Source organism: Equus caballus, chromosome 12 (assembly GCF_041296265.1).
Source record: "Equus caballus isolate H_3958 breed thoroughbred chromosome 12, TB-T2T, whole genome shotgun sequence".
NCBI classification, from domain to species: domain Eukaryota; kingdom Metazoa; phylum Chordata; class Mammalia; order Perissodactyla; family Equidae; genus Equus; species Equus caballus.
Window position 1 is genome coordinate 15,035,097 of NC_091695.1, and position 27,700 is coordinate 15,062,796.

General features: G+C 36.5%; 1 protein-coding gene across 1 annotated transcript; it reads left to right on the forward strand.

The window, feature by feature from the left end:
* Window positions 1-16,633: 16,633 nt before the first annotated feature.
* Window positions 16,634-26,379, forward strand: LOC138916598 (olfactory receptor 4A5-like). Its single transcript, XM_070229531.1, has one exon. It carries the CDS (start codon window positions 18,571-18,573, stop codon window positions 19,516-19,518), a length of 948 nt encoding a protein of 315 aa, XP_070085632.1. The 5' UTR covers window positions 16,634-18,570; the 3' UTR covers window positions 19,519-26,379.
* Window positions 26,380-27,700: the final 1,321 nt, after the last annotated feature.

A 27,700-nucleotide genomic window follows, 5' to 3' on the forward strand; every position in this document is an offset into this window, starting at 1 on the left:
GTTAGTACATTGATGATAGAAACTGCCATTTTTATCTGGATCTCTTTAGTTCTTTGCACAGTGGATGGCACACAGGAGATGCTCAGTAAATGTATAACGAATTGATTTACACACATATATGATGTCTAGTCCCAGAATATTTAATTTCCCTAAAAATTGTTAGCTCTAAATATGAAATTACATAAGTAACACAGACATTCTCATCTTTATAAATGCCTCCTTATAATCTACAAATATATATAAACTCTGTGGTGAAAACTTTGTACCAGCTATGTACTGAAATCTTTGATTTATTCCTCTAAAGTATTACGTAAATTCTGTAAACCAAAGAAAACCTCAAAGTACCTTTCTTCCACGAAATACAATACAATTAAGCTGCTTTATTACATTTTGGAGAGGGAATATCTCATCCAGAAGTATAATGGGAGATCATAAACTTAACATTTCCATAAAATGTAGCATGCAACAGTGTGAATCTCCTCTTTTCTCAGGCGTACGTATTCTGTGGGTTGCTAAGAGACACTAAACTTAAAAGTCTAAAACACAATTTGGCTCTTTAAAAATAGGCTAGGCAGCTTTCTTATTTCTGACAAAATTAATCTCTGGGGAATATACACAATCTGAGCACAATCATTGACTTTAGTCACTTTCTGGGCTTATTGAATTAAATTGTGGTTTGTAAAGATTTTAATCTTAAATTTTAACATTGAGATCAGCAAAATTATTTGCAAGCCTTGAGCAAATACCTCTGTGTTTTGGCTTCCCACTCTGTATTTAGGCAATTGGTAGAGAACAAGCCAGATTCATTTTAATGAAAAGCCACTGGTTCCAATTTCTACAAGAAGCTAATTCATGTTCTCTTCCATTTCTTCTCCTTTTTGCAGAAAAAGAAAGGTTACACCACAGGAAAAATCCATTTATTTTGAGGTGAAAGTGGGTGGGAGATGCCATGCTGAATTCTTAAATTATGACAAATCTTTGGCCAATATGCCTTTTCTAGTTGACCCAGATAACAAGCAGTATGGCTATCTTTAAAAGGTTCAAATTATTCCTATTGTGGAGGCTGACCTTAGAACCTCTCACTAGTTTTCGGTTGTCAGTATTTTCAAGCTGAATGACACTCCTGGTCATGTCCTTGGCCACAAGCTTCACAATCTGTTCATGGAGAGGAAATAAAGAGTTGGCTTTTTTATAGTATCCTGGTGTTAAGTAAAAGGTATGAAAAGAATATATAGACACACAAATATATATATTTATGTACACATATAAATATACATACACACAAATATGTATAAAATGTATCTATGAAAGTTTGAAAGCAACATCTATAGTAAATATATTTATATTTACATGAATGTATACTTGAAATGTAGTAGGATCCCTGGACCTAGAGATAGGAGATGCAGAGCGAAACTCTCAGCCATTTAGTCTCCTCAGCCCTGAATTTGTTTCTGTGTTCAGTCCTCCCTTTATCTTCCTCCCTCACTCCACATTCAGTTTAGCGGAACTTCTTCACCGACCGTCATGTTTCAATTGATGTCTGTACGTGTGTGATTTTAAAATATTTATCTTAAACACATACCTTTCTCTTTAACGCTCTAGATTCCTATCTCTGAAGCTCTGTCTTCAAATGTAATATTCATAAAACCAAGCTCATCGTCTAGGGCTCCGCATCTGCTTCTCCTCTCTGTTCCTTATCTGCGATTCTTGTCACTCAGATATTGATACAGCCAAGTGGCTGGCGGCAGACTTGCAGCAATGCTTCCCTTTCCAGTGTAGTCCCTCTCTGTCTACCCCCATTCACTGATTTACTTGTTCGCTTTACTAGATAATGCATAAATGAGATACAAAAAGTAAAAAGTACAAATGCCCTGATTCCTTTCCCCACAGAAACTATTACCAGGTACTGAACTCTTACGTCTCTTTCCAAGATCTTTTTCTCTATAAGCATATATGTAAATATACCTGTGTACACACACACACACACACACACACACACACACACAGAGGCAAGATATTGTTCTTCAGCTTTCTTTTTTCTAATAGTATATATTGGAAAATATTCCATATAATTCATAAAGTGGTTTCTCATTTTTTTGTAAATTGTTGCAAGTTATTCCATTAAACGTTGTATGTAGTACGGTGTTCCATGAAGTGTAGAAAAGCAAAATGTATGGCCACAAGAGCGCAAAGGCTAGGAGAGCAGAAGTGAAATATACTATTGGAAAGTTTTCACGCTATGCATGAAGTGGTGTAATAACACTTTAAGCAACATTATGATATGTTAAAGGTTTATACTGTAAACACTAAGACAACCCCAAGGATGCCACAAAGATGGCATCTCTTCAAACAGGCTTCACGGAAACTTGCAACAGCAGCCTGTAGATACCAAGTTAGTTGGTGCGAGCAAAGGGCCTTTGATTTTGGAGAAGTAGGTGCACCTGACTCTACACAACGAAATGAAAACAATTGCATATCACAGGAATAAATGCCAATATTAACAGCAGAGACCGTTGAACTTTTTGTGGCAAGGAGCTCGAGATGAACGGAGACTTTCAATTTTATAAGAGCAGGTATTTATTTGTTTATTTGACCTTGTCCTTCTTTCTCTTTTCTAAAACCAGCTGATAATTTCATAACATATCCTCTTTATCTCTTCTTGCTTTCCTCTTTTGCTCGGATCAAATTTTCCCTGCCCCCAATCACCCTACTTCATACATGTGTACTAAGTTTCAGAGCTAAAGGGTTTCATCATTTCATTAAAGTTGACATTTCCCTTTCTACATCTTTATTTCCACTAAATTGTTGATTGGTTTAAGAAAGGAGAAACGATGTCTGCTATTTTAAACCTTCAAGTTCCTATTGTTCCTTCAGGAATTTCTGCCAGCAAAAAACTTCCAGAGTCTCTACCAGACCTGTTTGCATTCACGCACCATTACCATGATTAATATTTTGTTTTCTCTGCTTTCAGGGTACTACATTTGAAAATCTTTATTATCCTTAAAGACATCTGACAGCCTAATTATGCAGGTACAAGGACAAAAATCAAGTGAGTTGTAAGATTAAAAATCGTTCTTCCTTTTTCTCATATCATCAGCAAATTTTTCCTATATCCCATTAAGCAAAGTAACTATCCAGATAGAAAAGTTCAATAATGTTAAAGAAATAAAATATACTATGCTTCTGGGGGTGAGGATCTCAGGACACGCAGGCAAGGACCTACCCAGGTTGGTACAATCCTGTCTTTTCCTGATGTTTCAGAAATCTAAACAGATGATTTTGACAGGTTTTTCAGACAATATACCTAACAATTGTTCTGTGCCTCCAACTTAGATGGCTCAAATATCTGGTCCAAGGGGATCATAGAAAGATTCTTGGGCACCTCACTTACCTTCCTATTCCACGTTCCTCTGGGTTTTCTCGCTACAGGTCTCTTTGTTAGCCACCCCCAAGTGATGACTTCTTATGTTTCTGATGACCTGATGCTGCCCTGGGAATGCCCATAACACAGCTGTCACCACTATCTGTCACTGTCTCTGTGAAATAGTTTTCTCTTATCCCTATGATATTGTGACCTTTCCTACTTACTCCAGTGGGGTAAAATATTCTTTCCCCATTAGCATGATATCCTGGTCATCTGGCAGCATCGACTCCCATAGTTTCCTGTAAAAATATTGGTGATCCAACCTTTATTGGATTTACTCTTTATCACAGATTTCACTTCTTAAGGACTTGGGCAATAGTCCAAATGAGAATAGATAACAAATCAAATTGAATATTAACACACTATCATGTACTAATTATGGACATAAATATTTGAATTATTTGTTTTTCCATCTATAGAGTGTCATGGGTAAAGTTAACCCTCCCATGATCTACGTGTAAATTATCTATATCGTAGGATCATCTGCATTAACAGGTACGTGTTTACATCTCAGACAACATTAATGGCTCCCTTCTCTGTGTCCTCCATGAAAGCACTGACGACTAGCATGTCATTATTTTCTTTGTGTCCCCCGCCACATATGCTTTTAGCAAGGCAGAGGATCTACTGTATTTGTTAAATGTTTCCTCTGTGCTGGCGCTGTGCCAAATACTGCACATGTTTAACCCTCTCTGCACTAACTTAATCCTCACAAAAATCCACTGAAGAGGTACTATTATCATCCCATTTTCCAGAGGCATAAATGGAAGTAAAGAGAGGCTAACTCATTTGCCCACACAGCAGCAAGTGGTGGAGGCAAGAGGAGAACCAAGCAGGGCAGCTCCAGAGACTGCACTGTTAGCTAAGAGTAAACTGTTTCTCCTAATAAAACACGTGCAGTCAATGATTTCTTACCAAATCCATACTGGCACACATTTAGGTTGGTTCTAATCTTTTGCTTTCATGGACAGTGTTATAAGAATATCTTCGTACATATATCATTTCACACATGAGAGTTTATCCATAGAAGAAATATCTCGAAGTAGAATTTTGGAGTTGAAGAGTACCTACATTTTACATTTTGATAAGTATTGCCAAAATGTTTTCCATAAACAGTGGAAAGAATTTATACTCCCAAGAGCCATATATTAGAGTAAAGCAATGTTTTTTTTACAAGTTTCAAGTTATTTTTGGAGTGTATCCACACGTTCTTTGCTTTTCTTCTCCCTCAGGTTCCCTCCTACACTAAATTGATGCAATTATCTAAGGATTTGAACCATAAAGTGTTTTGTTCAAATATTCAAAATCTAGGCAAAAGTATGTTTTGGTACTTCTGAAGGACAGAGAAAGATGAAGTTATCTGAATTGTTTGATCTGTTCCCCCATTTCAATTGGCATGTTTAAATTCACGAATGTTAAATAGGGGCCCACTTTATCATCAGATTTTCTGGAAATCAGATATTAACTAGACATAAGAAAATTCCTGCTTTTCCATATAGAAATTGTGAAATGTCTAAAATATGTTCAAAGCAAACTAACCACAAAATGACTTAAGAAAATAAACTTTAAAGAGCAAGGGCAAATTAAAATAGAAAATTTGTCTCAAAAGAAAGAATTGGCAATTAGAAATTTGTAGACTTTTTAATACAAAATTTTTCCCGTCACAAATTCAAATCTAAGTAGAAAACTTTTCATACCTTCATTTTTTCAAATGTTTAATGAAAATTTAATTGAACCTAGTGCCAAAAAGGAAAGAACAACTAGAGAATTTTATAAAAATTTAGTAGTGTTTAAAGAGATAGTATCTTATTTAAATTATACAAATAGAAGTTTTAAATCAACTTTGTCTTTCAAAATGAGTCAATTGCAGTTTTGAATAATTTAGCTTGCATTATGATGACGTATTTAGAATGTTTTTTAATTGAGTGACTAATGAGACTCAATCATCTTCTCATGTTAGCTCTTTTAAGACCCACAACAGCCATGTGATAGGAATTCTTCATTTCAGGTCTCTTTTACAGATAAAACTGGAGTTTGAATAGGTGAAGTGGCATATCATAGACATACACAAGTCCCACAAATCTAAGACAGGAGATCTATTTGCAATTAACAAGAAGCTATTTCTGTCTGATTTCTGAATGCCAGTGGAACCAGCAGTGGCTACTTGGGGATACTTTGACATCAGGTTTTGAATACTGATTGTTTTAAGTTCCCATATTTTGTTTTCAATTGTCCAAAATAAACTGGAGGAAATGAAATATTCCTTGTGAGTAAATTACTTAACCCTTTGCCCTACCAAGACTTTCAGGCCCACATAGATGTCAGACTCCTTTAACACGCTCTCTTTATTATCATTAGAAAAATGGACAAGCTATTATTGAAAACTAACACAGTAGTTTTCAGAAGTCACAAGTTCAAATGCCTTCAAGAATCTCGCAATTCTAGGAGTAGACTGAAACAAGCTATGGGAAGGAGTAGGTCAGAGGGATGTGCAAGAGGCACACTTTTGTAAAGGTGTTCAACTTCAAAAGTATTCACAATCTTGGCAATCAGAGAAACCAAATGCGCAGACCGAGCCTATGGTTTTGGTGTCAGTGTCTTGGCTGTTTTATGAAAATTGAACCTGAATAATACTATACACATATTTAGGCAGAATAGCCTAAAAGCCTTCCGTACACAAATTTCAATCCATTGTTACTCAGGTACAACAGTACAAGCCCAGTGCTAGATCTCAAAAGAGATGTCAGCTAGAAATAAGAGAAGACTGATGTTGCCCACTGTCTCAGTCACATTTCTCAGTTTGTTACCATCTCTTCTCCTCGGAGACTTTGCTGTGCCATAAAGAGTTCGCAGTGACCATAGCTCTGTGGGTGGCTTCTCTTCTCCACATCTCTGATCTCCTTTTCATAGTGCCTTGCCAAAGGGAGAAGGAAATTCTGCCTATTTTTATACAGAGAATGGTAGAGCAAACTAAGCCCACTTTAACAAACAAAAACAAAACCCTAGGCCATATTGTTGTGCATTTGATATCAATTCTACAATATTCTATACTTTCTAAGTGAAGGAATGCTGAATAAATTGTCCATTCTTTTAGGTGTCTCAAAAAATGGTTCCAGGTTCTAGCTAAAAATCTAATTCACTAGCACTTAAAATACCTGATAGAACCCCCCATTCGTGATCAGGACTCAAGAGTCTCCTGTCACTCAGCATATCCACACCCAAACTCATCATCTTTCCCCATTAAAGCTTTTCCTTCATGGTAAGTTATTCAAGGTGCAACTTGAATAATCATCCTTGTCATATGTTGTGATTACCCTGACTATAAGATCTCCCACTTTCTCTGGCGCCTGAAATTCTCTAGCATCTGTCTGAAATATTCACATACTTCATTTTATCTTAGTTACTGGTACATATGTACCACCTCCAGTGACACATAGGCTCCAAAAAACAAGGGCAATGTTGTATTCCTTAACTGTATTTTACTAAGGAGATGAATATAAGGATAGTTAATATATGGTCCCAGCTGTTGAGGAACCACAATTCACATTCTTAGTGTTCCAAAAAACACCTTACACATAATAAGTGCTCAGTAAAATTTTGGAAATTTTTAATGGGTTCCAAAGCCCATAATGATAGCCAGAAAATAAATGCAGACAAGGACATTTTTTCCTTTTATGGGATATCATATGAACATGCAATTTTTTTAAATAGGTTGTAAACTACAGTATAAAAAGGAGAAAAAGCAATGAATTAAAACTTTTAGTTGCATTAATATATGTGTTTGGAAAAAAAGGAAACCATAATGAATAATAACACTATAATTTTTATTTTCTTGATTTATTCTTTAGTTTTAAAATAATTAAACAATTATGGGCCGGCCTGGTGGTGCAGCAGTTAAGTTCTCACTTTCCACTTCAGTGGCCTGGAGTTTGCCAGTTCAGAGCCAGGATCCAGACCTAGACACCACTTGTCAAGCCATGCTGGGGCAGGTGTCCCAGATATAAAGTCCAAATGTGAGTGATGAGGCGGGAGAGAAGTTGCTGATATGATTAATAAATAACTAATTTAAAAAATAAAGGAAGGAGACTTTTATGAATCGTGAAAAAAATCACGGAATATTTAATTTTACAGATTACTGTGTGGCTACATAAGCTGGAAAGTTCAAAAGAAAATGGAAACATTGGCTCTCTGGCATTTTGGTATCACTTTATAATTGATGGTATTAGTCAGAGTTCAGTTCAAGAACTGAAATCACTCTAGGTACTTTAAGCAGGAAAGGGTTCAGATCAAGGAATTATGTAAAATCCTTGGAAGAACTGGAGGTGTGGATTGATCTGGGCCTCCTAATCTGACCTCTGCCAGAATCAAGATGCCAGCAAATTAGGAATCACTGATGAAACTACTGAATTATAAAAAAAAAACCACTGCCACTGCTGTGCTCCAAAGATGAAAAAGCCACTGCCAGGGGCTGCCCCGTGGCCGAGTGGTTAAGTTCGCGCGCTCCACTTTGGCAGCCCAGGGTTTCGCTGGTTCGAATCCTGGGCGTGGACATGGTGCCACTCATCAGGCCATGCTAAGGCAGCATCCCACATGCCATAATTAGAAGGACCCATAACTAAAAATAAATAAAGAAAAAGCCACTGCCAGAACAACTCCCACAGCTCCCAGGAAACTGGCTCTGGAATACTGGCCCTGGGAGACTGGCTGTGTCTTCCAGGGCAACTTCCTCCTGACATCTTCAACCCCACTTTTCAAGTATGCCTGCTAACGGAACACAACACAAAGCAGGCAGGAGCTGGCTCCAGCTCACTTCCGCCTTCCTGGGATCTGGCATCTATGTTGAGGGAACTGATTTTAAATACAGAACCTTAGATGCATGAGAGCATGGGTACTGTGGCTTTTGGTCCTCCAGCCTCTGCAATACAGAAAGGCCCACAAGAAGGAAAAAGGGATGGATATTTCATGCCAATTAACCATATTTAATATATTTACAGAGTGCTTTCACTATCAGAGTGATCTGTACTTCTCATAAAAACCCGTTAAGATAGGTAGTGCTATACCCACCTAACAGAGCAGGAAACACAGTCTGAAGTTGTACCACGTCTAAAATTACATGGAATAAGGTGCTAGGAGGAGTAACTCGATAACACAGGATTGCTGTGAAATCCTCCCCATTAATACCATAAGGCCTCTACTGGTGTTTGTCGAGTAAAGCCATTATTTGTCTCTTGTGAAGGAAGAAGAAGATAAGTAGAAGTTAAAATTCTAAGATCAGCTGCGGTGGCAAAGGACATGGTTTATTCTTCTAAGCATTCTCTTCTAACTTCCCCCAGAAAGAGGGTCCTAGATGAACTGTTCCCGTGATATAGATGAAGAAATGGATTCAAGCGGCATAAAGGGTCGACTGAGGTGAATGTGCTGATGTCCTACCCTGCTCTCCTCTTAGTAAAGAATAATATAATATATTGTTCCTGTTACTGGGAGTGCTGTTAGTAGACAATCTATTCAAGTTTAACTTCTTCAAAGTTCACATAAGCTTCAGGGATCCACCTTATCAAAGGTCTCATGCCCTTTCCCAGAGCAGTACCTCATTGCTTCCAGATAAATAACTAGGTTCAGGTGTCAGTAGAGCCCAAGTAGGAAATACAGTCTTGTTTTAGAAGGAAAGTTGTTTGATTAAAAAATGCAGTATCTGGATAGTATATGTTGGCAATAACTGGAGTAACATGTGGAAATGGATCTCTTGGATATCGAAATAGAGGAGGGCAAAATATAAGGCTACATGGAGGAAAGTTTATTAGCATGGGGATATTCTCTCATGAATATACACAGCATATAGTATAATATGACTAGAGCGGACTAAGAACATACTGTATGCTACACATATAGGAGAGTATTCCAAACTTTCAGAGCAGGATATCCCAGGTGGCACCGTGACCCAGCCTGCAGTAGGCCATTCCAATGTTCTATTCAGCCAATTGCTTCTAGGTGATGAGTAACATGGTTATGCCAGTGAATTCTATGGTGGTGAGCAATTTGCTTTACTTTATTTTCTCTAAAATCTGTCTCCTGATTAGAGAAGATAGAGAAGACAATGAGTGGAGTACCATGGCAATGGATAATGGGTTCAGATCCATGAATAATGAAGCAGGCTGAATCACTGCTTGTAGCAGGGACAAATATATATCTAGAATATGTGATGACTAGATGCTGTCTCCCCCAGGTTGAAGAGTTTCAATGAAGTAAGCTGCCACAGTTGTTGGTTGGTTTCCCTAGAGAATTGTGCCCTATGAGGGAGTCAGTGACGGACTTTACTAACAGAATTTTGGACATTTAGCAGTGATAGTAGCCAGACCAGGAATGCTGAAAGTCAGATCATGTTGAGCCTGTGTAGAACACTCATTTCTGCCACAGGGACCACAAAAGTGCCTGGGGATAAAGGCTGACTGATATTCATAAGACAGGTCATTTTGTCAACCAGACTTTTGAGAGCCTTCTCTGCAGTGGATTCTCTTTGACAGGCACTTATATGAGAAACAAACATTCCTGCATTTGGTGTGCATTTTGAGTGATCCATCCACATACTGCTCCTCCAGACTGCTTTGTCATCCATTCTTCCATTTTTCCTTTCCTTTAATAGTTTATAAAATCTATAGTTAGTGTCCTTGAGTCAGTGGAGATCCATGAGTCAGCAATTTCTCCTTCCATGTGAAGTGGAAAACTATATGTACTGCTCAAATTATTGCTTACTAGGAAGATTTCCTTCACTACAATCCTTCAAGATCACCCTCAAGTGAGACTGCGGTGCAGCAATTGTCCACTTTTGCCTATTGTTACCATGCTATGCAGATTTATTCATACACTTGCTGTTATTGTTATTCTCTCCATCCCACTGCTTATTTTAATTTTACTTTTCTGTCATTTTAATATCTTCTTGAATATATGTTTAGTGCATTGGTTTTTCAAGATTTATCAATTTTTAGTGCATGCAAATAAAATTTTAGCTGACTCTCACAGCTTTGCTGTCCTGTGCTTTCATCATTCTTAAGCTCTAAATATTTTCTAATTTCTGATGTGATTTATTGTACCCAGGGGTGATTTAGAAATGCAGTGCTTAATTTTCAAACATATAGGAATTTTCTGGTTACTTTTAGGTTTTTATTTTCTAGCTTATTTTCTTCATGGTCAGAGACATATTTTATGATTGTAATTCAATGAAATTTGTTAAGAATTGCTTTATGACCCAGTATATAATCAATTTTGAAAAATATTCCCTCTGCACTTGAAAAGAAGATGGATTTTGCAGTTGTTGGATGTATTGTTTTCTTACATCATAGGTCACATTTGCTAATAATGTTTTTTAAATTTTTTATATCTCTATGAACTTTTTGTTGTGTGCATGTTCTTGCAGTTACTGAGAGTTGTGCTGATATCTACTTCTATTATTGCTGATTTATCTATTATTTCTTTCAAGCCAATATAGTTTTTCAAAATATATATTAGGAAGCTATGTTTTTAGTCACATACCCATTTATAATTGTTACATATTTCTGCTATATTGACTTTTTGCTCTGGTAGAACTTTTATATGTGGAAATGCTTCTTGCCTTGAAGCCTGTTTTCTTTCTGATGGCAGTATAGAAAAAGTGCCCCTTTTCTGGCTAAAATTTATTCTACTATATTATTTTCATCTTTTATCCTCTTATGTATGATGTTTATCTTGTAAGGCTCATGCCAATGAGTTTGTTTTCTTTTGGCACTATGAAGACATAATTCCTCTATCTTCTTGCTTTCTATCCTTTTAAGAGATTGGTTGTCAGTATTATTGTTACTTCCTTGAATGCAATAAGTCCTTAAGGTTTTCTCTTTGTCTTTGGTTTTATTATGCCCTAAGTTTTCTATTTATCCTTTTTTTGAAATTTATCATTTTTAAAAATTAATTAATTAAAGTTTTTGCTGAGGAAGATTCAGCCTGAGCTAACATCTCCTGCTAATCTTCCTCTTTTTGTATGTGAGCCACCACCAGAGGATAACCAGTGACAGACAAGTGGTATAGGCCTGTGCCCAGCCTCTGAAGCAGTGCATGCCGAACTTAACCACTAGGCCACCAGGGCTGGCCCCTCAAAATCATCATTTAAAAATTTTATTCTTCATGAGATTTGTAACTCTGTATGAATGTACATCTTAATGCCTTTCAATAGTTTTGGGAAAAATTCAGTCCTATCCTCAAATATTTTGCCTACCTTGTCTCTTTTCCTTCTCTTTCTTAAATTATAACTAAATTAAAAGTATGTTGAAGCTAGGCGCTGTACCTTTTAGTGTCTTTTATGCTATTTCCTGCATTGTCCACCTTTTCACCTCTCTCTTATTTGCATATTCTGCATATTCTCTTCCAATCGTTCTCCCCATTTATTAATTCCCTATTCATATGTGTTTAATCTGCTGTTAAACCCAATAATTGAGTTCTTAATTTCAGTTATATATTTTAGTTTTCAAATTTCTTTGATTCAATTTGTTATGCATCTTGCGCTTTAATTATTTGAACATACTAAATTTGTTTTGAAATGCTTGTTTTTTCCTAGTCTGGATCATCTATATCTGTTTCTATTGCTATTGCTTTTCAATTAAGCCTTGTATTCTCCTATGTTTTGTTATCTTCTTTTTTGTGCCAGATTTTATATTCAAAAAGTTGTAGAGATAATTCAAGGATTTTATGGTGTTTTCATCCTTAAAAGAGATTTCATTTTGTTTCTAGTTGGGAGCTAGGTTTGGGCGAAAGCAAGAACACAGATAATCTCATCAAGAAATTAGATGATTCAAGCTGGGCTTGAGTTTCTCTGAGAACTACTCTATTTTCTCTTCACCCTGACTTCAACAGTAAAGCCCGTTATGGTCTTAAATGAGAACCTGGTTATTTTACAAAAGCATCTTTTCCTTTTTTTCTTTTTGTGAGAAATATTAGCCCTGAATTAATATCTGTTGCCAATTCTCCTTTATTTCCCTTGAGGAAGATTAGCCCTGAGCTAACATCTGTGCCAATCTTCCTCTACTTTGTATGTGGGATACCTTTAGCTCATGGCTGATGGGTGAAGTAGGTCTGCACCTGGGATCCAAACCTGTGAACCCAGGCCACTGAAATGGAACATGTGGCACTTTAACCACTCGGCCACGGAGCCGGCCCCAAGCTTCTTTTCCTTGATAGACGTTGAATCCCATTTGTTGTCCCCCAGGGTAAAGTGTCTGAAGGAAGTTCCACTTAGCTTTTCAGCTTTTCATTTGTGGTTTTGAGAATTAGCTCACATCCTTATAGAGAAAAGAAGCCAGGAAATGCAGGGTCAAGCTCTCTGGTTTCTCTTCTCTTAAAAATATTGACCCTACAGATCCTTGATTCCTTATTAGATCTCAATGCTTTTAAACACATGCATTTTATATTTCTCTAGCTCTTCCAGCTTCTCTTATTGGGAGATTTGGTGCAAAATAAGCCGTTCTTGCTTTTCCATTGACAAATAGAGTTTCTCCATTGAGTTCTCTAGTTTGGGAATGGATGTGGTTTATAGAGAATTACCGTGAATTATTAACTATTTTAAGGCAATGTCTATGTCATTCAGTATTTTCAGTGTTGGAGCACATAAATTCAGCTTCGGGGCTGCTGTAGACATCATCTATCTAGCAAATTCTTTCACTTTATTTAGCTATGCAGAAAGCATTAATAGTTTTTTTGCATTCAGCTTGGAGGGACATAGACAAATATATCTCTGCATATATTAGTTCTCCAGCTCCGAGTTGCAATTTAGTTCACCGTAAGCTTGATCATATCAGATGGTTCTCCTAAATTAAGGATAACTTCTATGTGTTTTGCCATTCACCGGTAAGAGAGGAACAGTGCTTACATGTACTCTTTAAATCTTAGAATTAACACATGTAACATTTGTAGTTGTTGGATTTCCTCCATTTGTTAGGTAAGCTGAAAACCTCCAACTTTTGGTGTGGCTTAGCACATAATAACGATCTTCAGTTGGTTCATATATGTATTTAATGACTCTTTACCTAAGACCCTTATGACCTGGAAAATGCAATATTAAACTAAATACAGTGGAGATGAACATGCTCAGTGGAGCGCATAGTAAGTCATGTTAAGACAAACAACAATGGAAGCTGTCAGAGATTTGAGGTACAGGCAGGCTCTTGCTGGAAAATAATATCTTTCTTGACAAAGTGTTACCCCATTGATATTGGACTAAAATTAAGGTACTGAACTGATGGACTGAAAATCATTATGATTCCACCTGACATGGATTCAGGCCTTGATCAACAATATCCACTCCAAACCAGAACTACAGATCTGTGATTACTTGTCTTTTGAAGAACTGAAACATCAACTTGAATTACTTTCCAGTCTCAAGGCTTTCTGCCTCTGAGCCTCAGGGTCTCTTGAGCAAAGGCTCTAACAGCTAGAGTAAGGACCTCCTTTGTTGGGGATATGAATGGATAAAGAAGACTGAAACTGGTTTTCCTTTCATTTTGGCTGAAATATTATTTGCCTTACCTAAATATTTCCTAATATGAAGATCAGAATTTATTACTTTGTTTAACAGTTTTTTCTTTTCAAACTGCTGGCTTTTCACATATTTGGCTGTTCGCTACTCTTTCTTGGCAAGAGCCAAATCTTTTTTTTCTCTAGGTATTGTTCTAGGGGAGAAAATTGTCCAGAAGAGGTTGCTTTATTTGCTTTTGTTCCAAATATTCTAACAAACTAATCTATAATGACCTTACATTAGCTCTCATTTAAAACAGTAATGATGTAAATACCACAGGCTGTGTCCACACAAATAAATGGAAGAATGATTTTCCTGATAGAATGGCCCAAGTGATTTCCAGGTTGGAGTCTATTTTCCACTCGTATCTAGTCCTGTAGGTGTTTTCTTGTTATATTTTCCTTTTCATAGATATCCCTCATTGCTTATAGAAGTTTAGGGAAGTTCCCAGTTTCCTGGGATGAAGTTGGAGAGAGGTAGAGACATGTTTTTAATTAGGGAGGAAGACGCCTTAGGGATAAGCTGTTTGAATGATTGAAAGGCTAAAGGGCTTTACTATTATCAGGGGGAGTGCTCAGTCATTGGCTATTCTAGGAAGTCAAATCTCAACATTTGCCTTCTTAGGTACAGAGATACATTAATGGTCAGAGACATGAATGTCATCCTAAATCAACAGAGTAAAGTACCTTTTGGTAATTAACTGAGAAGAGATACATAGAAACAACCAATTTCAGTGTTTTTAAATTTGGGGGATTTTTGTTTTGTCAAATAATGGGCTTGCCCAAGTTAATTTCCACTAATTAGGTCAGTTTCTACATAGTCATGAGAATATATCAGCTTTGTTTTTCTTTGAAGAAATTTTCCCAGCAGGTGAGAATGTTTAATTATCTTTGCACAGTAAATATTTATGTTGTATTTGTGTCTTTCTATTCTAGGCATCCACACTGAATACTCCTACATTTATCTAAAAGCTTCAGATGATGGGGAGCCTGCATGGAAATATGGAAAATGTGGCCACTTGAAACTATTTCTAGATCCACTGATCAGCCATACATTATTATGTGTTCTATGGTAACACATAGATACATGAGGTATATACAGTTACCTCATGTGAAGGAGGGAAGCACTGATTTTGATGACTGAGGAAAAAAACGCAAGAGGTGAGTTCTTGTAACAAACAACAAGGGATATTCATTGAAAATTCATATATTTAATTTATATATATATTTAAATATAGTCAAGCCTTAAACATCATATATTTTCATTGGAGGAGGTCTGAATTTAGTAAAGTAAGCTAGCAAAACATAGAAATTAACCAGAATATACAAAATGTATTTGTTTTTGGTATTACAACCTGACTGATGTTCATTGTCCATTTTGCCAAATCACAAAGAGAAACAGGTAATTGATTACACATACACTAATGGATCTATAATTTAGGTTCACGGGCTGTTATATTTTATGTGATATGTTTATATTTATAATTACTTTTAGATAGTTTTATTAGAGAATTTAAAATGATATATCGTGTGTTAGAATATAAAGGAATGAGAGGCTGTTTTGTTCTGGGGGCTTGATAAGAATTGTTATGTGTGAAGCTTTTAAAATTATCACAGCAACCATGTTTACACATATTCATAAATAAACCCATGTTCGGGGAAGGACCTTGCTTACTGTTACTTAACAAGGCATAAAACTGTAGTTATAAAGTACTATAGTAGTTTTCTACCTTAGGATTTTAATTTGTATATTTTCAAAAACATATTCTTAAGAAACTATGATAAATTATCTTCTTAAAATAGAGAAGTGTTAAGTTACTGGTTTAACTTGAAAGCCTAGTAATACTATCTTTTAGTTTTTATGGTATCAAATTTTGATGTCATACACTGTGGAGAATAGTTTATATAACTCATTTTCCCATGTAAATAATTTACCTGGCTGATAGAAGATTCATCCTGGTGAAATTCTATATTGATGATTAATAAGAGTAAGAGCACTAGATTCTGCAGAAAGTAAGGAGTGAAAAGAATTAATTGGATATAGATGACCTACCCTTATGTTCTTCAGCAGGTGAGCCTTTATCAATCCACAGCTTCAGCAATGACAGAACTTCTGAATTGAGTGCGAGCAGTGATGTGAGTGACCCTGTGGAATGCTCCTCACAGTGGGCTTCTAAAGAAAGCTCAGACTTTCCTGCACAAGTCCTCCCCCCACCAAATCCATATGAAGGGAATCAACTCGTCTATATTTGAGGTTTAGTAATTGTGTGATTTTTTTGAGCAGTGAATAGTCTGAAAGTTTGGGTTTGTATTTGTAGTTATACAATTCTTCTCTCTTGTTATTTGTCATGTCTTCTCATTTTGTCATAACCATCAGACGTAGAGTGAGAGAGCAATGCTTTTTTTACCTCTAGAATTTCCTTGTACTACGATGTGCTGTTTATTTGGTATGGCTTCGTACAAAGCCTCCTGAGGAACCCCTGGGAGCCTCAAGGAGTTGGGGCTTTCAGCACTTGTTCACTAAAGGAAGTATTTGTGAAGATGTTTTTAAAGACTATGACCTCACTTAATTATCACATTAATATTATTATCACATATGGATATCAGTTTCTTAAATATAATTTGTACTTCCTGATTTGATCCTTCTTTTCTTTTCTTTTCTACTTTTTTTCTGGTATTCTGCTTGCTTCTGGTTAAAATACATCTAGTCAAAACATTTACATGAATAGGTAAATCTTACTACTCATACATAACAAAATAGATAATTCCTAAGACATACCATCTTATCTTATGCCCCAATTGGGATTCATAAACTATAGATATAATATTTTTTTATCCTGCAGTATGTCTATAATTCTTATCAAATTGACAAAGATCCAGATGTCTTGTTCTGATACAATGTTCATAGTGAAGAACTCAAGAACATTAATAATAGCTGTCATCCGTTGAGCCTTTTTCACATGCCAGGCACTTACCCTGTTCTAGATACTTTACTTGTAATGAAACAACAATCCAAAAGAGTAGACATAATTGGTATCTCCATTCTAAATATGATGAAACTGAGGCACAGAGAGGTTTATTAAGTTGCCCAAGGTCACCTGGATAGTAGGTGTCAAAGCTTAGATTCCAACACAAAACGTGCAGCTCCAGAGTCCACATTACTCCCCACAGTGCTGTGCTCTCTCTCTTTGAGAGAGAATCTTAAATGGGTACACACTGAATGAGAAACTTATAGTCAATATTTGGTCTCCATAATTATCAAATCCCATTACTGCTGGCTAGCTTTTTTAAAGTAATAGTGATAGGTATGGAAAATTTTATTTAATTATAAAAATATAAATAAAGAAAATAAAATTGTCTGCAGAATAGTATAAGGTGGATCTGCACTAATAGTATCATAGATAGTTGGACTGAAAAGGATTCTGACAATGTCTAGTTCAAACCCTTTGTTTTCCAATAAGCAAACTAAGAAGACTTGTAATTAAATTTTGCAAATGACCCAAACCCATGCCTTTTTTACGCTGAACTTGGACTTTTCCCTTGAGTATGCTGCTTTTTCAACTCTGAGCACTGAAGTTCTGTCTTGAGCTCTCTCAGTACCTAAGAAGCGTTGTAAATAAAACTGTGTCCCATTGTCTTCTACTTCTCTGGCCAGTGTCTTCGACCTCTCTTTCCTCTACCTCTATTTTCTCCTCCCTCACTACCTTTCTCATCCCAAGACTTTTGAATAAAAAGATACTACCTGTTAACATAATAGTTGGTGATAGTCATGAGCTATTTCATTTCAGTTCAAAAACATTTGGTGAAAATTTAGGTAGTGTTCCGTGTGTTAAGATTTGTGTGATATGCAATGATTAAATGGAGAGAATTACAACTGCTTAAGAAGCTGACAGAGGGTCAGACCACGTAGTTGCCATAGGGAGCAAAAACTTTAAATGATTTTGTGGTTATTTGACACAGTTCAAAGTCTAGTTTCTTTAAATTTAATGAGAGATTAATGAAGACTGTACCTCCTTTGAAACATGAAGGATTGAATATCTAATAGCAGAATATCATACTATTGGGTGGGTTAGTCCAGAAGAGGAATTATTTTTGGTGTTACGTAGATCATATTGTTACGGTGCTCACCACAAACACTACCAACTCAAAGGTCTGACTTCACGCCAATTTATTTAGAGTTTATCATCACCAGCAGAGAGTAAGTTTCTAGAGAGTAGGAACCCTTTCCTTGTTCATCATTGCTGACTTTTATGCCAAGAACTGACACAGTTTAAAGAAAGCTTTATTAAATGTAAGATTCAATTGTTGGGCCTTTGATTGTGCTTCTTCACAGAAGATCCACGAAGACTTTTAGATAGAACCTCTTTCTGGTAGTCCCAACAAAATCGTCTGAGGAGAAGTAGAATTGTCAAAGGAAGAAGTAATGGGTTCTTTGGTAGAAGAACTCAATAGATATTTACTAAATGTTTATTGCGCATAAACCACTATAGAAGACATAATGGTGAAGGTGTGCCTGTAACATGATGGATGTGTTCATAGTCATGTTCACAATTTCATTTCAGGTTCTGTTCTTCTGAGCTCTAATCCCTGAGACAAGCCTTATAGAAGAGTAAATGGGACATAGTAACAATGTAACAGAATTTGTCCTCCTGGGCCTCACTCGGGATCCTGAGGGGCAAAAAGCATTATTTGTCCTGTTTTTACTCATCTACATTGTGACAATGGTGGGCAACCTGCTCATTGTGGTGACTGTCTTTGCCAGCCCTTCTCTGGACTCCCCAATGTACTACTTCCTTGCCTATCTATCACTCATGGATGCAATTTATTCCACTGTCATTTCACCCAAATTGATTATAGATTTACTTTTTGACAAAAAGACAATTTCCTTCCCAGGTTGCATGGGACAGCTCTTTCTAGAACACTTATTTGGAGGTGCTGAGGTCTTCATTCTGGTGGCAATGGCCTATGATCGCTATGTGGCCATCTGTAAGCCGCTGCACTACTTGACTGTCATGAATCAACACGTTTGCATCCTGCTGGTGGTGGTGGCCTGGGTGGGAGGTTTTTTGCACTCTGTGGTTCAACTTCTCTTTGTGTGCAGTCTCCCCTTTTGTGGCCCCAATGTCATTGACCACTTCATCTGTGACATGTACCCATTATTGGAACTTGCCTGCACTGACACCTACTTTGTAGGTTTCACTGTGGTTGCCAATGGTGGAGCAATCTGTATGGTCATCTTCATCCTTCTGCTAATCTCCTATGGAGTCGTCCTGAATTCCCTTAAAGCTCACAGTCAGGAAGGGAGGCGCAAAGTCCTGTCTACCTGCAGTTCCCACATCACGGTGGTTGTCCTCTTTTTTGTTCCCTGTATTTTCATGTATGTTAGACCTGTTTCCAACTTTCCCACTGATAAATCCATAACAGTGGTTTATACAATTATCACTCCCATGTTGAATCCTTTAATATACACCTTGAGAAATTCGGAGATGAAAAATGTCATGGAAAAACTCTGGTGTAAAAAATTAACCTCAGATGGAATAAGAATGTGTCACCCACTCTGAACACATTTGTTACTAGCTCTAAAATAACAAACAGGCAGTAAATTCTCACAATGAATGACTTAGTGAATTCAATGGATTCTCTAGGGATGCTTGTCTTTATTACACAAAAGCATCGCTAAAGTAGAATCGATTGTCCTTTGAGGTTAGAATGAATCTAATAGAGAAATTCTGGAGGATGAATAAAAGGCACAGATATTTGTCCTATTACAAAGAAAAATAAACTAAGTTCCACCTTGCAACTTTGTTTTTCTCAGTTTATATTGAAATAGGACTTTAGAAGAAAGAGTATTTTCTTTTCAAACGTGAAAAACAAGCTACCTTTGAAAATTTACTTTCACTCAAATTAATGAGTCAGCAGTTTGGCTAATACTCAGAACAAACTTCTGGGGCTGAAGTTCATGACTACGAGCCCATTGCTTTGCTGTGATGTGGGCTTCTTGGTTAGAGGCAATGTTGGGTGGGATTTAATGGCAATGAATAAAAAGAGTTTTGTGAATCCATGTACAGGAGTGCTATAAACAGAATGTGTCTATTCCTGTGAAAACAAATCACTGCTTTGCCTCTTTCATGATTAGCTGGTCTCATATAATAAATGTGATAGCAAATATCTGACTGGTGCTGTATCGTGTTCTCTGCAATGGGCTTTATTGATGCCAGTTTGACATTATGCTTCAGAGGCTGCCAGAAAAAGGTTGGTGAGGACAAATCCATATTTTTAAGCCCATGCATAATATTAGACTGCTATTAGATTCAGTTTTTACATCAATTCATTTAGCAAGCAGTGAGAGTGTTACTGGCTCTTAGTTAATATCAGCCCTGATATTTGTTCCCCTACAGTGAACCCACCATATACGAGTCAAAACTAAAACACACATTTGCAGTTCCCTGGTTCTTTAGTTACACTCATGTGTAAATGCTTGTTTCTTTAACCTCTGACTCTCTGAGCTTTACAACCAAATACAAGTTACAAATTGTTAAAGTCCAGATGGCCTCATGCTGGTCTCCCAGTAAAGTTGTGGCCAATCCCAGGACCTTGAAGTTCTTTTACAGAGAAACTAATGTCCAGAGAATATCAAGAAACTGAAGCTTCCCGGGCCCAACTCCTCAGCTTCCTGACGTCAGAGTCTACCTTCCACCATGGAGATAAACAGCCAAGGACACTCTTCTGAGAAATCCTTCCTTTGTCTCTTCCACTGGAAGCAGCCCCAGACATAGGCCGATGGGAAGATGCTGACCGAGAATGCCAAAGCCCCCCTCCCATAGCTAAAATCCCAAATAAAACCCCCTACCTGTTTCTTAACAGGGAGAGAGCAATTTTTGAGGCACTAGCTCTTGCTTTTATCCCTCTGCCTGGCAAAGTAAAGCCTTTCCTTTTTCACTTGAGACTCTTGTTCTCATTTGGATTGGTGTCGGGATCAGAGACCAAACTTTCGGTAACAAGAGCTTGGAAAGAACTTGACTGATATTCATAGATGGGTCATCTTGTCAACTTGCCCATCAAGAGTTTCTTCTGGATTGTCTGGTGGGCATTTATGTGGAACAAATGTCTTTACACATCACACTCATTCTAAAAGGTCTGTTCACTGCCTTATTATGTTCCGTACATTTTTGTCACCAAACTTTCAATCTTTTTCTTTCTAAGTTCCTGACCAGCTGGCCAAGCCAAGAATTGGGTAGATCAATGCCTCAGGTCATCTCTTCCTTGCAAATTCTACAACCAGATATGCCTCCTTAAAAAATGCTTACTGGGGTTATTTCCTTTCACTGCTCCCTTTTGTGACCATTCTTGTAGGACCATATGCTATAATAATATTTTTCCTGAAGTCAGGGCACTGTGTAAATCCATATACATAAGTGATTTTTTTTTGCCTTTAAAAAAAATCTAATTCTCTTAGGTGACCTTTTTTGATACCCTAGGTGTGAATGAGAGAGAAGTGATGAAGCAAAAGGAGCAGTTAATAAGGAAATTTAAAAATAGACGACCAAGTTTTAATCTTTAAAAAACACTTTATTTTTATTTTTATGAAAGATTTTATTTTTTTCCTTTTTCTCCCCAAAGCCCTCCGGTAAATAGTTGTATATTCTTAGTTGTAGGTTCTTCTAGTTGTGGCATGTCGGACGCCGCCTCAGCGTGGCTTAGATGAGTGGTGCTGTGTCCACACCCAGGATTCGAACCGACGAAACACTGGGCCACCTGCTGCAGAGCACGTGAACTTAACCACTCGGCCACGGGGCTAGCCCCAAAGCACTTTATTCTTAAAGCAGTTTTTAGATCACAGCAAAATTGAGTGGAATATGCAGAGACCCTATATATCCCCCGTCCCAAAATAGGCAAAATCTCCTCTATTATTGACATCCTACAACACAGTGGTATATTTGTTACATTTGATGGATCTACATTATAACATCATTTCACCTAGAGTCCATAGGTTACATTAGGATTCACTCTTGACATTTAACTTCTTGTAAGTTTGAAAAAATGTACAATGACATGAATCCACCACTGTACTATTGTATAGATTAGATTCACTGTCCTAAAAATCCTCTGTGCTCTGCCTGTTCTTCCTTCCCTCCCCATTAACCTGTAACAAACACTGATCTTTTTACTGTCTCCATAGTTTTCTCTTTTCCAAAATGTGATACAGTTAGTATAATACAGTATGTAGTCTTTTCGGATTGGCTTACTTCACTAAGTAATATGCATGTAAGTTTCCTCCATGTCTTCATGTTTTTATAGCTCATTTCTCTTTATTGTTGAATAACATTCTCTTGTCTGGATATACCAGTTTATTTATCCATTCTTCTACTGAAGGACATCTTGGTTGTTTGGGAAACTATGACAGGGTTTGGCAATTATGAATGAGGCTGCTATAAACATCCATGTAAGACTGCTTTGTGGATGAAAGTTTTCAACTTCTTTGGATAAATACTAAAGAACATGTTTGCAGGAATGTATGGTAAGAGCATGTTTTAGTTTTGTAAGAAACTGTCAAATGTCTTCTAAAGTGGTTTCACCATTTTGCATTCCTACCAACAATGAATGAAGAGTTCTTGTTCTACGTTCTTGCCAGCATTTGGTGCTGCCTGTGTTTTGTATTTTGGCCATTCTAATAGGTGTGTAGTAGTATCTCATTGTTAATTTAATTTGCAATAGCCTAATGACACAGGATGTTGAACACCTTTCCATATACTTACTTCTGCAGAAGTATACTGAATATCTTCTTTGGTGAGGTGTCTGTTAAGGCTTTTCCTCACTTTTTGATATGATTGTTCGCTTTCTTATCATTGAATTTTAAGAGTTCTTTGTATATTTTGGCAAAAGACCTTTATTAGATATAACTTGCAAATATTTCTCCCAGTCTGTAGCTTGTCTGCTCATTCTCTTGCATTGACTTTTACAAAGCACAAGTTTTACATTTTCATAAGGTCCAGTTTATTATTATTTTCATTCGTGGATCCCACTTTCCATGTTGTAACTAAAAAGTCATTGCCAGACTAAAGATCATCTCTATTTTCTCCTATCTTATATTCTAATGGTTTTATATTTTTGCATTTTATGATCCATTTTGAGTTAATTTTTCTGAAGAGTATAAGGTCTCTGTCTAAATTTATTTTTTTGAATGTGTGTCCAGTTGTTCTAGCACCATTTGTTGAAAAACTATCTTTGCTCCATTATACTGTCTGTTCCTTTGTCAAAGATCAGTCGACCATATTTATAAGGGTCTGTTTCTGGGCTCTCTCTTCTGCTCTGTGGATCTATTTATGTATTTTTTCATCACGACCAGACTGTATTCTTTATTGTAGCTTTATAGCAAATTTTGAAGTCGAGGGTATCAGTCCTCCAGCTTTGTTCTCCTTCAATATTGATTTGACTATTCTGAGTCTTTCACTTCTCCATATAAACTTTAGAATCATTTGGTTGATATCCAGAAAAGGAATTGCTGGAATTTTGATGGGGATTGCATTGAATCTATGGTCAAGTTAGGAAGAACAGGTACCTTGACAATACTGAGATTTCTCATTCATGAAAGTGGAATATTTTTCCATTTATCTATTTCCTGTTTGATATCCTTCATTAGAATTTTGTCATTTTCCTCATATAAGTCTTATAATATGTATTTTGCTAGATTTATACTTAAGTATTTCATTTTTGGGGGAGGTGTTACTGTAAATAGTGATGTGCTTTTCATTTCAAATTCCATTTTTTCATTGCTAGTATATATTAATCTTGTATCCTTGAACCTGGCTATAATCTCTTATTAGTTCCAGGAGTTTCTTAAAATCAATTTGGTTAGATTTTCTACATAGATGGTCATACCATCTGTGAGCAGACAGTTTTATGTCTTCCTTCCTACCTCCATGTCTTTTATTTCCTTTTCTTGTCTTATTGTATTAGCTATGATTTTCAGTACAATTTGAAAAGCAATGGTGGGAGGGGACATCCTTGTCTTGTTCCTGATCTTAGCAGGTAAGCTGTGAGTTTCTCACGTTAAATATGATATTAGCTGGAAGGTATTTTGCAGATATTCTTTATCAAGTTGAAGAAGTTCCTTTCTATTCCTATTTCCCAACAATTTTTATCATGAATGGGTGTTGAATTTTGTCAGATGATTTTTCTGAATCTATTTATATGATCATGTGATTTTTCTTCTTGAGCCTGTTGATGTGATGGATTATATTCATTGATTTCAAATGGTGAACCAGCCTTGCACACCTGGGATAAGCCCCACTTGGTCATGAAGTATAATTGTTTTTATACATTGTTGGATTTGATTTGCTGATATTTTGTTGAGGATTTTTGTGTCTATGTTCATGAGAGATACTGGTCTGTAGTTTTATTTTCTTTTAATATGTTGGTCTGATTTTGGTATCAGGGTAATGATAATCTCACAGAATGATCATCTTAGAAGTTGTTGATTTTTCACTTTATTCACCTTTTTACTGGTTGTTAGGATGGAGTGGCGACTTTTAAGTTCCCAATGTGCCCTACTGGCTATGGAAATTTGAGTCCATGCTAAAGCAAATTACTTGTGCCTTCTGCACCTGTTTGAGCCGATAAATATATATATCATTTCTTTTTAAAATAGCAAGCAGTTATACATACACATTTTAGTAATTTGTTGGATAAAATAACACCTTTTTAACAATGAACATTTTTGTTCTCATTGTCTCTTGGAATCCCGTGGTTGAATTTTGTCTGTATCAAAGCCTGTTAGCAAGCCTTGAATTGCTTTGTCAACAGGAGAATTTTTGCCAAAGGAAGAGTGTAATGAGTCATTAAAAATCCTAAGTGTCTACACTGTGAGTCTCCTATGGATGTTTACCAGATACACAGATTATATCACTTTATGACCTGAAAAATTTCCAGTGTGATTCATCTTCAATGTCACAAGGTTCATTTTTCAGGGTAAATTTTACTACAACCAGGATCTTCTGTAGAGTCTTCTCTTGCTCTGAACTCACTCAAAATTTGCAACTTTTTAGGTAACCCCATAAACTGATGTATATATCCAATGTGTTATATGTTGCTTTCAAAATCTGAAAAGTGAAGGGAAGCACTACCAGAATGGTGGAATGATGGTCTATGAAAATTCATTCCTTCATGAAAAAAATGAAAGTACTAGTAAAAATCATCAAAATAAACTTTTTTGGAGATCTGGAAATTAATAAAAGACTTTCAATAATCTAGGGATTGTTTATTTTTTTTAAAAAAAAAAGCTGAATGCTGGAAACAACACTGAGTTCTGTGGCATTTTAACTCTCCCTATTACATACCCCTCTCCCCAGGACCTTAGAACTTTTGCAATCATGATACCCATGAAAACCAGGAGTCTGATATTCATTGGAGGGGGCTGAACAGGTTGAGTCCTCCAGACTTCGCTTCAAGAGATTTGTTTTATCTTTCAGCACCTTATAGTCTCCATCTGCAGGGCTTGTTTTTATCTAATCTGACTCAGAGCTCATGCTGTCAGGAAATTTTCTCTAAGGCATTTATCTAAGAAAAATCGAATGCAAAACATCTAACATCCCAGTTTCCCAAGGTGAAAATAATAAATGGGACAAACAAGAAGCTGACCCAAAAACTTAACAGAAAAATCTGTGGAATGAGATATCGATAGAGGAGTTTGAAAAGCCCCTATATATCCCTGGGACTCTAGAAGGCCATGTGCATGCCCATGCCTGTATGAATTCTCAGGAATTACCTAAGAAAGCTCTAACCTTTCAATGTCAACTAACCTTGAGGCTCTGCACAAAGGAAGTGAAGGGTAAAGTATAGTTGTAAACTTCTTGCTGGACCATTGAAGACATGCCCCAATATACACACATAATCCCTCATTAGGCCTGGGAGACTGATGGTTTAACACATTTAAGGAAATTGCCAACCAATAATTAGCTGACCACTAAACAAACTGAGCAAAGACTTCAGGGGAAACTCATGACAAAGAATTCAGATGTTAAAATTAGTCCAGGAAAGTCAATGAAGGAACAAGTTGCAACAATAACAAACAGGAACTACAAGAAATTCTGAGCGGTAGTGGTGGGGTAAATATAATTTCCAGAGCTGCCGCATTATATTATTTAAATTTCTAGTTTTCATCAAAAAAGTAAGACAAGCAAAGAAACAGGAATGTATGACTCATACAAAGAAAAAAAACCTGCAATAGATACATACTGTCCCTAAGGCAGCCTCGATGGTGGACTTACTACACAAAGACTTTAAATTAGTTATTGAAAAATATTCAAAGAATTAAAAAAGCCATTTCTAAAGAGCTAAAGGAAAGAACTATAGAACAATGCTTCAACAACTAAATGATTTATAACAATCAATGAATGAAAATTTTTAAAAAGAACCAAAAGAAATTCTAGAGTTGAAAGTACAATAATTGAAAGGAAAAATCCATTAAAGTGGCTCAATATAAGAATAAACAATTGATGAGGTTAAAGGCAGGTCACTGAGATTATCCAGTCTGAGAGACGGAAAGAAAAAAGGATGCAGAAAAATGAACTGAGTCTCAGAGACCTGTGGAGAAACCACAAGAATACCAACATACACATATGAGAGTCCAAAAATAAGAGGAGATGGAGGTACAAGTAAAAAGAATATTTGAAAAAATGATTAAATTAAAAAAATTTGATGAAAATCATTTTTCTACACATCCAAGAAGCTCGATGAAGGCCACCTAGGATAAACTTAAAGAGCTATACCAAGCACATCATAACCAAACTGTGGAGGCCAAAGAAAAAGAGAGAATCTTGAAAACTGCAAGAAGAGGCAACTCATTACCTACCTACAAGGTGTCCTCAATAAGATTTACAGACAATATCTCATCAAAAAGCATGGAAGCCTGAAGACAGTGGATAACATACTCAATGTGCTGAAGAAGAAAAAAACACTGTCAGTCCAGAATTATACATCATGCAAAACCATCATTCAGAAATGAAGAAAATATATTCTCAGATAAATGAAAATTGACAGAAATCATTACTAGTAGATTTGCCCTAAAACAGACAGTAAAAGCAGTCCTTCAGGCTGAGAAGACAGCTCACTAGATAGTCTCTTGAATTCACAGGAAGAAATGAAGAGCACTGGTAAAAATAACTAAATAGGCGAACATAAAAGACAATATAAATATGTATATATATATTTGCTTCCCATTCTTTTATTATGTGATTTAAAAGACAATAGCATAAGCAAGTCAAAACCTATGTGAATGCCCTTATGGTATATAGAGATGTACTTTGTATGATGATAAGAGTACAAAGGAGAGGGAAAGAGAATGGAGCTATATAAAAGCAAACATTTTATTTAATCGCATATCATAACATTTTAAAGTGTATAATTTAGTGATTTTTAGTGTGTTGACAAAGTTCTGCAACTATCGCTACTGTCTAATTCCAGAAGCTTTTCTTCATTCCTAAAAGCAACCCAGGGCAGAGGATTCTGGGAAGATGGTGGAGTGGGGCACACCAGAAATCCGCCTCCCCAACTGGACGATAATTACACTGGCAGAATCTGTCTGATATAACATATTCTGGAACTCTGGAGTCTATTGAAGGCTTACGGCTTCCAGGGCAAAGCTTGGATGGTAGATTGCAGTTAATTTCGGTCAATTTCAGCTCTTGGCAGAGTAGCAGCTCCTCATCCTCTCCCTCCTCAGCCCCGTGGCAGGCGGCTGTGCCT